This window comes from Protopterus annectens, chromosome 1.part0 (assembly GCF_019279795.1).
Source record: "Protopterus annectens isolate FY-2018-M chromosome 1.part0, PAN1.0, whole genome shotgun sequence".
Classification (NCBI taxonomy): Eukaryota; Metazoa; Chordata; order Ceratodontiformes; family Protopteridae; genus Protopterus; species Protopterus annectens.
In genome coordinates this window covers 1,305,453,535-1,305,470,238 of record NC_056725.1, presented here as the reverse complement: position 1 = coordinate 1,305,470,238, position 16,704 = coordinate 1,305,453,535, and the positions used below count along the sequence as shown (strand labels likewise).

The 16,704-nt window shown below is 43.9% G+C and overlaps 1 protein-coding gene across 1 annotated transcript in view; it reads left to right on the top strand.

Moving 5' to 3' along the window:
- Positions 1-16,704, top strand: part of EIF3D (eukaryotic translation initiation factor 3 subunit D) — a 1,307,751-nt gene that overhangs the window by 1,243,660 nt on the left and 47,387 nt on the right. Inside the window, 1 exon segment of the mRNA XM_044070941.1 lies at positions 12,538-12,676. Coding sequence (XP_043926876.1) covers positions 12,538-12,676 — 139 coding nt within the window.

Below are 16,704 nucleotides of genomic sequence, written 5' to 3'. Positions count from 1 at the left end.
TCAAAAGAAATGTTAGCTGTAAAGAATGCTCTGACAGCCTTCAATGACCACATTCTTCCAGGACAACTAATGGTAAAGACGGACAACACCACTGTTATGTGGTACATAAACAAGCAGGGGGTACACATTTTTACCCCCTCTCCAGACTAGCCATGGCATTGTGGGACACAGCCTTGAGCTCCCAAGTGCACCTACAAGCTCAATTCCTGCCAGGAAAATTAAATACACTGGCAGATGGACTAAGCAGAAACCTCATGGACCCACATGAGTGGGAACTGGAGCCAAGGATTTTCAACATGTTGACAAGCAAATGAGGGAGCCCAGATATAGACTTGTTTCCCTCTCCCCAGAACTACCAATTGGACAAATTTTGCACAAGGACTCCCCACAAACAAGCCTGGAAAGTGGATGCTCTGTCCTTCAGCTGGAAAAACCTATTTATTTATGCTTTCCCCCCTCTGCCTCTGTTCTCCAAAGTACTACTAAAAATCAAGCAGGACAAACCTAGTATGATTTTAATTGCACTGGACTGGCCACGCCAACACTGGTACCCCCTCCTGTGCAGTGTGTCATGGTTACCCCTATGGCACCTGCCTCAGACTCCTTCACTGTTGTCTCAGCAGGAGAACCGGATTCTGCACCCTCCGCTTCTAACACTGAACCTTGCAGCCTGGCTAATTACATAATCTCTCCTTTACCATCCCTCAGTAAACCTGTGATGGATATTTTAGAGGCAAGGAGGCCCAAACTCTTATGCTGAAAAATGGAAAAGATTCTGTGCCTGGAACCAATCTCAAGGGATGAGCACAACTGCACCCAATTTACCTCAGATTTTACAATACTTGACTGAAATGCTTCTCAAGGTCTTGTCTTTTTCCTCCATTAAAATCCATGCCTCTGCCATTTCAGCTCATTATAACACAGAACCCTCCCCTCTTCTCTCATCCACTGCTCAAGCAGTTCCTCAAAGGGGCCAAACATTTGAGACCACCCAGGAGAGCTTCAACCCCAGGCTGGGAACTTAACTTTGTTGTGGAGAAGCTCACGCTACCCTCCTTTCGAGCCAGCTGCTAATGCAGACTTAAAATTTCTTTCTTGGAAAACAGCTTTTCTTTTAGCAATCACTTCAGCTGGAAGGGTATCTGAATTACAGGCCCTTATGGAAGTGGAGTCTTTCATCATCTTTCATGCGGACAGGGTGTCCCTCAGAACCAATCCATCCTTCATGCCCAAGGTGTGGTATCCAGTGTGGCTATTAATCAGTCCATTCATTTGCCAACCTTCTTTCCCAATCCACAGAACAAAGGGGAACGGATACTGCATTCCTTAGATGTGCACAGACAACTTAGATTCTACTTGGACAGGACTAAACCTCAAAGGAAATCTGAACACCTGCCAGTGACATTTGCTGCAAGGGCAGAAGGGAAGGCTATTTCAAAGCAAACCATTTCTAAATGGATAGGCCATTGCATTCATTTCTGCTATAAACACCATGGAAAACCTATCCCCCAGGGGATCAGACCTCACTCCACCAGGGCTGCATCTACCTCTACAGCCTTTCTCAGAGGCGTCCCTACCAGGGACATCCTAGAAGCTGCTACATGGAGTTCTGTATATACTTTCACCAAGCATTATCATTTGCCAATTTTCTCTAAATCCAGGGCTGGCTTTGCCACTGCAGTCTTGCAGGGCCTTATAGCTGGTCATAATGCTATCTAAATTCCTCCTCCCAACCATAGCTTTGGGAATCTACCCAAATGTAATGACTGCGACAGTGAAACATGAACATAGTACAGTTGTGTACACTTACCATAAATGTAGACGTTCAAGTGTATTCACTGTTGCAGTCCTGGTTACCTTCCCTCCAGCCCCCTAACTTCTGTTGCTTTTTTGTTGGAGGTATATCATTGTAGTTTTATATTTAATTGCTTCTCATTGGGGGGCTTCTGACATCTGGGGCAAGAAAAACTGATGTAATGGGCGTCGGCTGCATGTTTTATACCCCTGACGACCTGACGTCATGGAAGCAGGGACAGCAACTGACACGGGACCCAAGACTTTGTTAATCTGGCCGACTGAGGGATACCTGCAAGCAGATAACCCAAATGTAATGACTGCAACAGTGAATACACTCGAACATCTACATTTATGGTAGGTGTAAACAACTGTACTTTCCTTTTCAAAGCTCCATCTGCTGACCCACCTAACATTTCAGTTTCATCGGAGAAGGCCTTCAAATTGCTGCCATCCACCTCTCTATTGAAATCTGATAGAGAGCAAGGTTATGGAGAGACTGGGGTAAAGGTTTACACCTCTGCCACTCTGGTCTTCCAGGCAATTAATTACCAGACCCACATGGCCAAGTACTCCCTGGCTGTCCTTTCAGATGCAGGGAAACACCTCCCGGATTCTTCAACCAAGGCAAATTTGGCAGCTATCCTCGACTCCTCTGCCCAGGTTACTAGGCAGTCCATCAAGTGCAGTTACAATGCTGCTGTGATGCCTCAGCTAGGGCAGCGGTCTCTGGGTTGGTCCTGAGAAGATACTCTTGGCTCAGGCTACAGCATTTGCCTAATGACTTCTAGGTCAAATTGATGGACGCCCCTTTAGACAATAAATCCTTATTTAGTAGCTCTGTGGCAGACCTGTTCAAATCATTACAGGAAAAAGGTAAGGAGCTACAGGAACTTAAGTATATCCTTGTTTCTGCAGTTCCCAGGTTCCAAAGGAACTGCCCAGCAAAGACCGCCTTTGTCAGAAAGCCTGTCCTGCTGTCGTCCTCTTAAAGTAAAAGAGGACCTAGGAAACCAGCTTCTTCCAAATCTGCCCTATCCACTCCAGCTCCAAAACAGTCATTTCAGTCCCAACCTAAGCCTGGTAGTCTGTGACTGCCTGCTTCCAGGGCCATCCACTCCCCTGTCTCTCCCTCTCTCTTGCTGCTTGGAACTTGATCACCCAGGACTCTGGGTCCTCTGCATCATTCAGAGAGGATATTTCATGTTTTGGGAACATCCCACAACCACCAAAGGATCAATTGATTTTCTTCCCTTAGGTCATTTCATATCTCTTTCTCATGGGACGATTCAAGAGGTGTGCTCCTCCCAAAAAGGGAAAGGTTTCTACTCCAGGATGTTTTTGGTCCCCAGGAAGGATGGCCCCTGGAAACCCATCCTGGACCTTTCCCATTTAAACACCTTTCTAAAAGTCCCCTCCTTCCAAATGCTGACTTTGCCATGTCTTCTCCCCCTCATTCTTCCCCAGGCATTCATGGTGCCTTTAGACTTAAAAATACTTGTCTTCACATCCCCATTAACCCTCAGTTAAGAAATTTTTACGTTTTTCTGTTGCATCCTTGCATTTTCAGTTTTTTGTGCTTTGCCCTTTGGTTGTTCTATGGCACCAAGGGTCTTCACAAAATGCTTGGCTCCTGTCATAGCATACTGCAGAATAGAGAGAATTCAGATATTCCCTTACCTCAATGATCTCCGTATCAAATCCAGTCCCCAGGCCTTCTTTGGGAAAATGTTTCCTTCACTATTTCCCTTCTGGAGATTCTAGGCTTCACTATAAACTACCAGACGTCCTCTCTGACTCCTCCTCAAGACAACATTTTCCTGGGCTGCAGGATCCAGACAAACAAAATGTTAGCCTCACTTACCCACAAAAAAGGTGCTGTTCCTCACTTCCTACTTCCGGAGCATCTTACCCTTTCAATCTCTGACAGCCAGGGACTTCCTACTCACCTGAGATCCACGGTATCTACCATCCCCATGCTTCCTTTGACCAAGTTACACATGAGGAAAATTCAGTGGTTGATGAGGATCAGACAAAAAACATGTTGGTGACTCTCTTTTGACCAAGGCAGGACTGGTTCCCCCTTCTCCTGTACTTAGCCAGCGGCAGTCATCACAAGTTACCCCACATGGTGGATCTACTCACACAGGACAAGGAAACCCTAATGCATCCACAGCTGTCAACCCTGAACTTGGCTGTGTGGGTGATAGAATTTTAATTCCCTTTAGACACCTATTTTTAGAGGATGTGTTTAAAGTTCTGCAGGAGGCCAGAAAACCCACTAGTAGGAAATCCTGTGTTTCCAGATGGAAAAGATTTTCTATCTGGTGTCGCAAGAAATATCTACAGCCACTGTCAGTAGATGTCCCGGTGGCTTTGTCCTGTCTGTGTGAATTGATGAAGGGTAGGCTGTCCTATTCCTCTGTGAAGGCTCACCTTACAGCCAGTTCGGCTGGTCTACCTATGTCCCTGCCTTTAGCCTCTAGGTTAGAGGTTAAACTGTTCCTTAAAGGTGTCCTTTATACAAGACCACCACGGAAACCAATCCCTCCTCCCTGGTATCTCGGGTCTATATCTGCTTATCAAAAGCTGATAACATCAAACGCTAGTTGATCGACCTCTAAAGGTCGAACAACCAAAATAGCGAAGACACGGAACAGTGATTTTTTTTTCCCCCAGGGGAAAAAAATCGCTGGGCCGTTGTTGGGGGCTTGTCATTTCCTCCACTATGGTGCAATCTCGGAGTTGTTATAGTTAAGTAGGGGGGTGTGGGGGGCGAAGCCACACATTTTATATTGTGTTTTTTTGGCGGAACAGTTATTTTTTTTCCCTGGGGGGAAAAATCGCTGTTCTGTGTCTTTGCTATTTTTGTTGTTCGACCTTTTCTGGTCGATCAACTAGCGTTCGAAGTTATCAGCTTTCGCTAAGCTGATGTAGACCCGGTATCTCAAGTTTGTGTTAGAAATGCTTACGTTGTCTCCTTTTGAGCCAGCAGGCTCCTCTTCCCTGCAACACTGCACATGGAAAACAGTTTTGCTAGTGGCCATTACCTCTGCCAGAAGGGTTTCTGAGTTGCAAGCTCTGATGTCCAGTTCCCCCTTCACATTCTTTCATAGAGACTGGGTATGCTTGGGTACCAACCCTTCTTTTATGCCCAGAGTGGTAAATTAATTATTCCTTGATCAGTCTATTAACCTTCCCACCTTTTTTTCCTTCCCCTCAGTCTCCTAGTCATAGAATTCTGCACACTTTGTATGTGCACAGGCAAATCAGATTCTATCCTTACAAACCCAAACTTATCCATAAATTTGAACACCTGTGTGTCCTACCACCCAAGGGCCCTGGGTCAGCCAGTTTCCAAACAAACTATTTCTACCAGGATTTCTAAAGATATCTCTTCCTGTTGTTTAACTAATTGTAAGAGATTTTCTTCTCCAGTGAGGGCACACTCCACTAGAGCAGTCTCCTCCTCTAGAGCTTTCTTTAAAGGCTTAGACACTTTGTCTGGAGGCAGCTACCTGGTCCTCTGTTCATACCTTCACTAAACATTACAAGCTTGATGTCATCTCCAGGGCTGGTTTTGCCAGAGTGATTCTACATGGATTTGTTGAAAAAGCCTCTGGTTCTTCTCCAGTCTTTTCCAAGCATGAGCTTTGGCATTCTCCCTAATGTGATGAATACTGCAGCATATGAATAGAAGTACATAGAATAGTTGTGTAAAATCTTACCTTAACCATAGATGTCCTCTCTTCTGTATGCTGCAGTATTGCTTCCCCTCTTACCATCTTCCTGATGCTTGCCTGATTTTTTTCCTGGTGATATGGTTTTCACCTAGGCTCAGGCTGGTACGTGATGGTATTCTGTTCTGAGGTTGGTGCGTGCTGATGTCCATGTATATCCGATGTCTTTTTATGGCCGACACACACTGGATGATGTGTGGCATAGCACATACCTCGCAGTAGCATGTAGACTTTTGTATACTGTCTGGTTGTATGAGTCAGCCGGAGGGGGACTTCCTAATGTAATGAGTACGGCAGCATATAGAAAGGGACATTTATGGTTATGGTAAAATTTTACACAACTATTTTCCTTCACAGGGCAAGTAAAAAAACTGATGGAAATCACTGTGGCAGTCATCAGGGGTAGTTTGAAAGTTTTTTCTTGTTCTTGTCCTTGGTCTGGCATTTTGCCATGATGTATGCAGTGGGCTGATTGAGGAGGATGCCTCATCACTTATGCAAGGAACATTCCCTTCGGTCCTTCCCTTCCACCTTGCAGCATGATTTGTGGTTTCCTGGTGTCCACCAGGAAAATGACATTGCCCTGTGTGGCCAACAGAACACACAACCACCACCACCATCCCCTGGAAGAATTAAACAGGCTACTCTCATTAACTGCTCTTTTTTTCTTTGCCAGGCTTCTCCACTGCTAGAGCTGCTGATTGTAACCAGATTGTCACAATCAGGGCTCCATCCCTTTGTGTTACAGAGCCAGATTTCTGTCAACTCTATTTGGATTGAAAGACTCCCTTAATAGTACAGTTCCAAATGAGTTTGAACAGAAGTAGATGGGTTTCCTCCTAGTTCCAGTACTATTGCAGTGTGTAATATAAAATATCACTTTCTGCTCTTAGGAGAACCTCAGATGTACACATTGTAACATGACAAGGTTTCACTGGTTTCCCCTGCAGAGAAGGTTAATTCTAGTTTAAAATCAATAACCTTGGCTATTGCTCACCTACCCCCACATGGATCCATCCACCTAAAAGAAAAATAACACAGCAAACCCCCTCAACCCGTACTAAAGGGGCATTGCATCCTAGCCTGTCCTATGAGGAAGTGCCTGGAGACTGAATCGAGGTTCTCACTGTCTGCCTATTAGCGAAGGTTTCTAGGTTCCCCAATGCTGATAAACCAAAGCCCAAAATGTGAATGCTGAAACTGGTTTCTGCTAGCTTATCTCAGCCTAGGCAGAGTGAATCCTCTTCCCCTGCTCTGGCCTCATCCAAAGAATTTTCCAGCCGGCTCGGAACTGCTCTGTCTTTCTAAACACCAGGTACCCAGCACTGGAAATTCCTAAGCTAAGAAAAGTTTGAACCTGCTGGATCAGTTGGCATGCGTGGCTAGATATTTTGCCTCTGTTTCTATTTATCAGACACAGAGGATACTCTGCCGTCTGCTTCACGAACTGAAAATCTCTTCATTGGAGACACCCTAAAAAGGATATAGAAAATATTCAAATGGGATATCAAGGAGGTATTGAGATCCAGCAGAGCTTTAGAACATTCATGGGCCATCAAAGCCTAAATCATTTGTTGTTTCTCTAGTCCTAGATGTCCATCTGAATGCATTCATCAGTGTTTTCTTGGATCAGAACTCCATTCCACCTGATCCAAGTAGACTTAGCTTGTTTTACATTGTCAAGAATTCCCACAAGTTCCTTCTAAGGAACTCTTTGGCTGGTCCAGCAATGGTATCTCCCTGACTTCAAGGTACCATCTCTGTCTGTGTCCATTAACCCCACTTCCAGTGACAAGGAGAGTAGCATTCACAAACATTTTGGAAAGAAACCTTACTTAGCTACCAAGTCTGGATTTCTGGGCTTTGAACTGCCAGATGCACATGCAGAGTTTTGCGATCCCTCCTGGACGAAGGAGGACTTGAAGTAGGAGAGGCGTGACTTACACAGTCTGTCTTCCCAGGTGGCCAGGCACTCCAACTGCGGTTGTGATGTGCTGGGTATATCATATGGACAGCAGTGACAGAGTCAGTGATTGAGACATTCCTGGCAGAGGGCACTGTCCCTACTAGTCAAAGTACTTTCTTGCCCCGTAGACCAGAACCTTCTCTTTGGGCCCTCGAATGTGAATTTTATTTCATGAGACTGGAGGAAAATGGAAAGAGTATGCAGTCATTCAAGTATTTTTCTTTTCTTCCCCCGGACCCCAGAACTCAGCAGGAGTTACCCCTAAAATATCATGGCCGCTCTTCCCCAGTGCATAAACAGACCAGAAGTTTTTAGTATTACATGTGTTCCAAGAGAGCAAGTTTGTTTATATCTACAGTTACTGAGGACAGCTGTGACAGGGTGCCACACGAAAAAAATGCTAGTGGGGAGTAGGGCAGTGGATTTTACTTAGGATTGTTTCTGGTGCCAAGAAAGGAAGGTACCTGGAAACTTGATTCCCCTTTCAAAGTTAACATACTTGCTCTACAGAACCTTCTGCCTCTTCTACTCCCTCAAGCCTTTATGGCCACCTTGGCTGTAAAGGATGCCTATTACCACAAACTCATTGCAAAAGTGCAAAAAAGGATTCTAAGATACAAAGCAGGGAAGGCCAATTACAAGTTCCCCTCCTTGGCTTTTGGCTTGTCCACTGCACCCAAGATCCTTGAACACATAGCTTCAGTGACTAATTTTTAAAGGACCTAGGCTGTTTGCATATTTATGCTTACCTGGATAACTGACTGATCCAGGCAGACTTCTTGGAAGAGAGTCACAGGGCCTCTCATTTAAATTTGGCATGTTTCAAGCAGTTAGATATCTTCCCCCAACTTCACTAAGTCTAACCTGACCCCTGCAAAGAGAGTATTATTTCTTGAGACAGTCCTGAACACAGAGCATTGGAAATCCTTCCTGCCTAAAGACAGGGTCCTTTCCTTGTCCAGGTTCCTCCTGATCACGTTTGAGAAGATCTCTTTCCCAGCAAGACAGTTCCTCAGGATTCTGGGCATAATGCATTCTGATGGTGGAAACTTCTAGTACACCAGTTCCAGTAGCGGTACTTTACAAAACTTGTGCAGGAGACCCAGACCCTCACCAGACTCCTCAGATATCGCATAGGGGGCTTTTGTGGGACAACAGCATGAACAGCATCTGGACACTGTGAACTTCGATTACCCTGCACATCCTCACAGACAACAGCACAGTGATGTGGTACAGCAACAAGCAGGGGCCACCCACTCTTAACATGCTGTTCAGTCTGGAAGTGCAAGTTTGGGAAGTTGCCCATGAGTCAGGCCTGACCCTCAGGCCATTTTTTCATCCCATCACAGGAAAATATTTTGGATAGATGTTAACGATTTGTTACTGGATCTGACAACATCTGATAATTGAGTTGTGCCAGATGTATACCTTTTTGCTTACCTGGAGAACAGGAAACTTGGAAAGATTTACTGTAGGATAGCAGCTCCAAGGGCCTAGGAAGTAGATACCTTCACCATTTCATAGTATTGGCTGTTTTCCTGTGCTTTTTTTGGTATTGTTGAAGATTAAGCAGAGTCCAGAATGTTTCTTACAGACCCGTTTTACTCAGACTACTCTGGTCCTCTCACTCTTCTACAAAGTTTAACAAAAGTAGTACCAATAGATTTACCTCAGTGAGTGGACTTTTTGCCGTAGACGAAAGGATCCTTACTACAACCAACCTCGGAACTTTAAGGTTGATGGCATAGATGAGCAACCACTCATTACATGCAGTCACAGTTTGAGAATGTGCTGCATATAATGTGAGAGGCTAGGAAACCAAACAGAAGTCATACGTGGCAAAGTGGAAAAAGTTCTTCTCACTTTGCTAGAGACCACAGCCTCACTACAGCTAGAGTGTCTGTGGTTCTCGACTTCATTATGCCTCATTTGAAAATTGTATTTTGTCTGTTTCGGACTACCTGCCTTTGTGGCCCTCTTTATTGCTGTCAAGCAGTTCCTGAAGTTGGGTACGGTTTCTCAGACTACTGAAAGGGGGAATTCCTCCACCATAGAACCACAACTGTGTATTAGAGAAGCTAATCCTGATATCAGCTACTTCAGTTCTCCTATGTACATCTCTTGGAACTCTGTTTTTAGTGGCTGCAACATCTGCTAGAAAACTTTCTATGTTGCACATTGCATCTTATTTCTGCAGCAAGAGCAAGTTTTGCCTTGGCTGTTCTCCAGGGTCTACTGTCTTAGTTGTATTTTTCTACTGTCTTAGTAGCCCATTAAGGGTCATCCACCTGTTGATCATTATGCTGTGGGTGTCTTCTCAGAAATTATGACTACAGCAGTGAATATTATGATGAACGTAGTATGGCCGAGTTAGGAAATTACCATTATTGTAGATATTTAAGTACTTTCCTTGTTTCTGTAACTGTTCTTCCCCACCAGTTCCATCTAATCCTGCTTGAACACCCCAGGGTTGGAGTGTGGTATATAGTATCTCCTTATTTTCCCCACATTGCCTCTCATTTCCTCACTAGCTTCATCCTTCCTCTGATCCTGTCTGTAACCTATATAGGTAGATTAGGACCTCATGGATGAATAGTTGTCCCTGGGGATAAGTCCTCTAGGCCCACTTGTGCCCCGGGGTCTAGGACAAGTTGCTTTTCCAGCCAGGGCAAGAGAGATCAGAAGTTGGCATCACCGACACACTCCTCATATATCACCATTGTCCTGATGTCCAAGTGGGAGTAAGTCAGCCAAAGCCAGGTGGGTGAAGGGAACCACTGGAAGTTGGGCCAGCTGTTGGCTTCTGCATGCAGGAATCCCAAAATCTGTTACTGCAGCAGTGTTTCTACTGTAACATCTACAGTTGTATTTTTTACCATATTCTAGTTTAAACTTGGTTAAAATTTTCATACGGGTCGTCCTTTACTATATATGTCAGTATTCAAACTGTCTTAAGTGATGGGATCTCAACAGCTAGGTGTCTGTATAAAGTAAACATTCAATTCTACAAGTATAAATTTTTGGGATTGTCTTGATTTAATGGAATATTCTCATACTTTCAGATTTTTCCTATCTATAATAGTAGACATCTTTCCTAAATATAGTAATACAGATACAACTTGAGATAACATAGTTGCTGATAATAAGATTAATATTTTGCAATAGTTTACATTTGAATAGCAAGATATCAACTTCAAAAGGTATTGGATGCAAATATCTACTCACTGCAGTTTTGCATCTTAGTAGAAAGTGGGGCACCTCATATTGTTTGATCCTAGTATTATATAGTCAATACTTCACCATATGAACTCAAAAATGTTCTCGAGATTATTCCTTAGTCATGTACAACAGTATTCAGTCTTGGGTGATAATTTCAACAACTAATAAATAGAAGTGTTTGCATAATCTGTTTTGATATAATTTGTTGTAGTCCTGTAGCTCATACTTAACATGAAAATATTTGTCTTCTGACAAATGCATATCAATAACAGCAAGTATATGCAATTGAAATCCCTTATACTTTTCATTGGTTTTTCATCTGTAATCACTTTCCAGCATATGGATTAAAGTGAATTTTTTTCACATTAGTTTAACAAGTAAACTTGTCAAGTATTTGAGCTTTAATGTACATATCCCTGTTATTACCTAGTCCATGCAGTGAGGTGGCACTATCAAATCTATACAGCCTTCTTATTCTAGGGCTTGTGCACTTAGAGCTGTTTTTATTATTTGAATCAGATTGATCTTCTCTTTTGTCCTCCGTTTCTGCAATAACATCACTATCACCCATTCTCAGTCCCTTTCCTTTTGTTCTGTCTATAATTGAGCTAGTATCTGTGCCATATTTTTCATTTTCCAACTTTTTCATCCAGCTGGCACTGTAGCATTCTAAAGAGTACCATCAGCATGGCAGGGAATGACAAATTATGCTTACATATTTTTGTCTCCACAGATCGCAGGTGTTTTAAAGTCACCTCAGATTGTTCATGTTCAACAAATAAAGGTCACACCCAGCCACTGATAACTTCATACCCAGTTGCCACGCTTGCATAGTTCCCGTTTCTTTTTGTGATATGCCAGTTGTCATCTGTCTAAGTTTCCCATATTTCACTGAGGGTAGCAATGAAAAATGTTTCATAAATGCTAGCACCAATTAATCTTTTTTACAAGCCTAGTCTTCTCGACCATCCTGATTTTCACATATTCCATTAAACCCATCTCTCTCTTAAACCACCAGAACACTGAACACATTTTCTTGCTGTATCCTCCATGGTAGTTTGCTGTTTAATTTGCTTTTATTTTTATTTATTTATTTTTTTTTAACCATCTCAGCTGCTGTATTTCACCTGTCACACACGTGTTGTTTAACAAGCTCTTTGGCTATTGGTTTGTGTTGTAAAAAATCTTTCCCCATTGCAGCCATTTACAAATGCTTTGTATATACTGCAGGCAGTTCAGTCCTTAATAACTTCCAAACTGTTTTGACTTCTGCAACATGTAAGCTTAGCACTTTTTTTCCAGATCTCTGAACACTGGTCACAAAGCATCTTGGCTACCCAGTTATGGCTCCCATCTAACTTCTTCAGAATTATCTGGTTTCACTACACAGTCCTTTTTCTTTCACCTTCAGTCTTTGGTATACCAAAAACTGTGTCAAACTATTTTATAATTTTGCATTAAAAAAAAAAAAAACTACACGAGCAGGCAGCCAGCTTCACTAAACACAGCACATGCATCCAACTGTGATTGCATTTTTCAATGTGTGCATCTCATAAGGTTGTAGAGTCTTTAGAACCTAACTAAATTAGGAAAGCTGAAGAGTAATGATATCTACAAAAGTCTGGAATTGAGAGTTTTAGTTAAATCATTTTATATTACAGATAGTTATTGTGAAGCAAGAGTAGTGCTTTTAATGAATGAAGTATGAGAAGCCTAGTCAAAGATTTGTGACCTTGCTTGTTAGATGTACAGAGGAACATCTGCATAATTTTTGTACAAATTTCCTGTTTATTAAGAGTGTAAATGTTCTCTTCACAGCAAGTAATTCGTGCCTACAGCCTGCCAGATGGAACTTTCAGTTCTGATGAAGAAGACGAAGATGATGATGAAGATGAAGAGGAGGAGGAAGAAGGTATGAAACTAAGCAGTCTCCTTTTTTGTGATTTTTCAAGGCTGTGTAATTCAGCCGGAAAAACTTGTAAATCATTCAGCTAGATGCAATTACCAATGCATAGCCTTGAAGAGGGGAAGTTAAGCACCTGTTCTTTCCTGTAGCTGGTTTGGTGGGGATTGGAGCCTTTGGATTGTACTCTTTATGTTAACAACTTTTCTTCAAAAGTTGTAGTTCATTTTGCTTTTCGCTTGGATGAGAAGTCTTTCAGCAGTCACAAGTTATTCCTGTGCTACTTGAGTGTTATCAGTAAGTCATGAAGTACAGTAGACTTGGAGTAAATGTGGTCTGCTCTTGCTAAGTGTGTGAATTTGCTTCCTTCATATGTGCAGTAATGAATGTTTACAAGCAGAAGACCTTTTAGGTAACCAACTAGAAAGCTTGCTAAAAATGTTCATCTTTGTCTAAAAATGTGAAGAAAAAACTGGCAGTATTACTTTCTCAAATGAGACATCTGTCCTTATTTAGTCATGTAGGAATGTTTACAAATAAGTTGACCAAGTTCCTGTATGGATCACTGTTGCTGTAGCTTTCCTGATGTCCCTGAATCCAGGGATCAGTGGCAGGCTGATGTCAGTCTAACTGGCCAGACTCTCAGACTGCACGTGTAGGGACACAGACAGAACCCTCCTCCCCATGCACTGTGGTGCAAGTCTGCATCAGATAAGAGAACATTGGTTTGCAGCATCTTTACTTCATCGCTGCAGACATGCAAGAACCCAGTGGCTCATTTCAGCAATCAACTCCAGACCTCCTGTTGTGAAGTGTTCCAAAGAAGACATTTTATGCTTTTCATTTGGGTTAATGCTGGATTTTCTTCTTGGCTTTGGTAGGAAAAACTCTAGTTTCCTGAGTATGCCACATGTAGGCCAATGGAGAGTCGTTGTGAGTGCAGGCAAATTCCTATAAGAATAACACTCTGTTCCATTTTGTGTTAACATTGCCAAAATTGTGTGTTTTATGAGAAAAGCCTAAAGAAATAGACCCACATTTACAGTGTGGTTGACACAGAAGACATTGGAATCCATGATGCAGTAATCTGAGCATTCTTTGTCTTCAGGACGAGGTCCAGTTCTAATCCCCATCCCCATCCCCCAAGAAGGCTGACAGAAAAATTCACTGTGATAAAGATGAAGAGGAAGAGTGAATCCTTAAAAGGATGCCATCGGGGAAAAAGATAACCCTAATGGCATTCCATGTGTCAGAGGGCATTTCACCTACTGAGGCAATTATCCAGTCCCTTGTAATAGTGTGTTACACTTCTGCCTGTGCCTGACCCTTTTGAAGGCAGATGCACAGGCAGCCTCTAACACATCCTGCAAGGCTGACTACAGTAAGGGAAGGGTACACGGGTATGTTTTTGTCAGAATGGTGGATCTTTGACTTCAGTGTGTAGACCTGCCTCAGGAGAAGACCTTAATTACCCTTTAGCACCACCAGAACACAGGCCAAGTAGGTCAGAGAAGTGAAGAGAAATTACCAGTCAAAACTTACTAAGGGATTTGAAACTGCCAGGCAAAGCTTAGGAGAAGATTTTTTTAACCTGTATGATCCTGTCTCGGAAGTGATTCACAAAAAGGATTCTGCTCATATGTCTGGTTAAGAGCCCTCCTTTTAGAATAAGGCAGAGAACTTCATAAGCAAGTCAAATGAAAAGACATTCTCTTCAAATTCATTGACCTGAAGGTGTCTTTCAGTAAAGTCTTCACTGGAAAAAGAGAACACTTCTCATGAAGGCAGATGATGGAGGTGTCTGATACCAGAAAAGAGATGTTGGGATCTCATTGTCCTGGTGAAACCAAAACCCATGTCAGTTACTGAAGTGTTTGAAAAGTTTGAAGATGCCTTTTGGTATTTTTTTTTAGCAAACTTGAACCAGTTTCCTAGAGTTTAGTAGACCTGCCAATGTCTTCACAGAAACCCATTGGCAGGCTTCACATTCATTTCCCTAGATGCCTTTAAATGCTTCAAGTCTGTTCCAGGACCCATCATACTCCCTACCAACAGGCAAAGTAATGTCCTGGAAAGATTTGTTAGGAAGTTGTATACATCATATAATGGCATTTAAGGCCATTGCTAAATGCATATGACGAAGTACATGGGCAATGTCTTAAAGCAAATGTGGGACCTGTATGCAGAAATGTGGTCAGTTGTGGCTATGATGCTGTAGAATAGTGTCCATTGTGGATTCCACTGGTTCAAGGCTCTGGTCCCAAGCCTATCACAGGGTGCAGGCACTACTGGAAAATGTTAAGGAGGAGCTGTTTTTGGACAAGGTAAATATTTGCAGGATGTATTTTCAAGATATTGGAAGATAAGAGTAATGTGGTGGCAGCTGCAAAACAAGGTTTTCTACCTCCCATTTCTGTGAACAGTAGGAGTTGCCCTTTCAAAGCTATCCCTTTACAGGTACCAAACCAGAGGCAATCAGGCTAACAGTAAAATAACAGATGTTAAGTTGTCAATCTCGCCTTCATTCTTGCTGGATGGGTTCGGAGCCGAACCTCGGCTCCGACTCGGCCACTACTAAAGCTCGAGAGCTAATTTTACCAGCTCAAGGCAACCCTATATCCCATGATGCTAGGCGGCAACTCCCCAGATCTCGTTTGCCGCTTTCGCTAGCGAGGTGCTTTTTTACCGGCTCCTGGTGAGTGTTAGATTTTGTTTCAAAATCGCTCTCTTCTACTTAGCCTTCCCACCCCTTTTTTCATAGTATAACTTAGTCTAATGGTTAAACCAAAAAATTTTTCCCAGTTAGTGCTATTTTTTGTCCCCTTATCCCAATTATTCTTCCCTTCCGCTAGGTTAGGCCTTAGGCCCTTCTCTTTTCCTAGTCTTCTCACAGGGATTCTGTGCTGTGGGTGTGGTCTGTGTGTGTACCTCTGTATCCCTGTCTGTTTGGATTTTGTGTGTGTGTGTGTTGTTTAAATTCTTTACTTCGACAGCATTATGTCGAAGGATACAAAGGTCTCAGACTTCAAGAAGTGTGACTCGTGCTGTCAGAAGATGTCTCTGACAGACTGTCACACTTCTTGCGTTTACTGCCTGGGACCCCTGCACCTGCAGGACTCTTGTTCTGTGTGCCATGCGTTCAGTCCAAGAGTCCTGCAGGAGCACAGGAATAAACTAATCTTAAGGGGCTTGTTGAAGCCCGAGGGTTCCCCGGCTAAGTCCTTGCCGGGGAAGCCCTCGAAGCCAACCAAACAGTCGGCTCCGAGTTCTAAGCCTTCGGCTGGTGGCTCACCATCTGCCACTCCATCAGCTCCGGCTGGAGCTGATGCGTCGGCATCGCAGCTTCTTGCATCGGCTCCACTTGGAGCCGATACCTCTGAGACTCAACTTTCACAGTCGGCTCCAGCTGGAGCCAACGCGTCTACGGCTCCATCGGCTCCACCCATCTCGATACCCTCTACTCGAAAGAGGTCCAGATCCCCATCGTTGGAATCCATCCATTCGGCTCCGAGGTTACCCTTGCTCTCAGAGCGGAGCCATCGGAGCTGTTCTTCTCGGTCGTCCAGGCTTTCCGACCATGACCTTGAGAGAGTGATCAGTAGACTTTTAAAGTCTCAGGCACTGGCTCAAATGCTTCACAGCCCGTCTCATCAGACAGCGGCTATATCAGCTCCACCTACTATTCCTCCTTCGACTCTCCACCAGAGTTCGGAGCCGGAGCTCCTCGGAGCCGTGACCGTTGCGGCATCGGAGCCGATACCTCCCCATTCGGCTCCATCGTCCTCTGCTCCGATCTCCTCCATGGTGCCTTCATTGGAGGGTTCCGGGTGCCTGAACTCTCTCGCCGGCTCCGAGGGGGCGAGTGGCATCGGACCTTTGTCCGACCCCGTTCTCCCTCTCGGAGCGTCGGCGCTGGTGAGCTCGGCCCCAACATCGGCTTCGGAGCCGTCTGTCGGTGCGGCCCGGGGTTCCTAGTTCTTCGGAGCGGGAGCCCTTTGGCCTGCCTGATAGAGGAGCCTTCGAAGTGATGAGGAGTGTACTAGCCCCAGTGCCTGGTCAACGGTCAGCTCCATCAGCTCCTC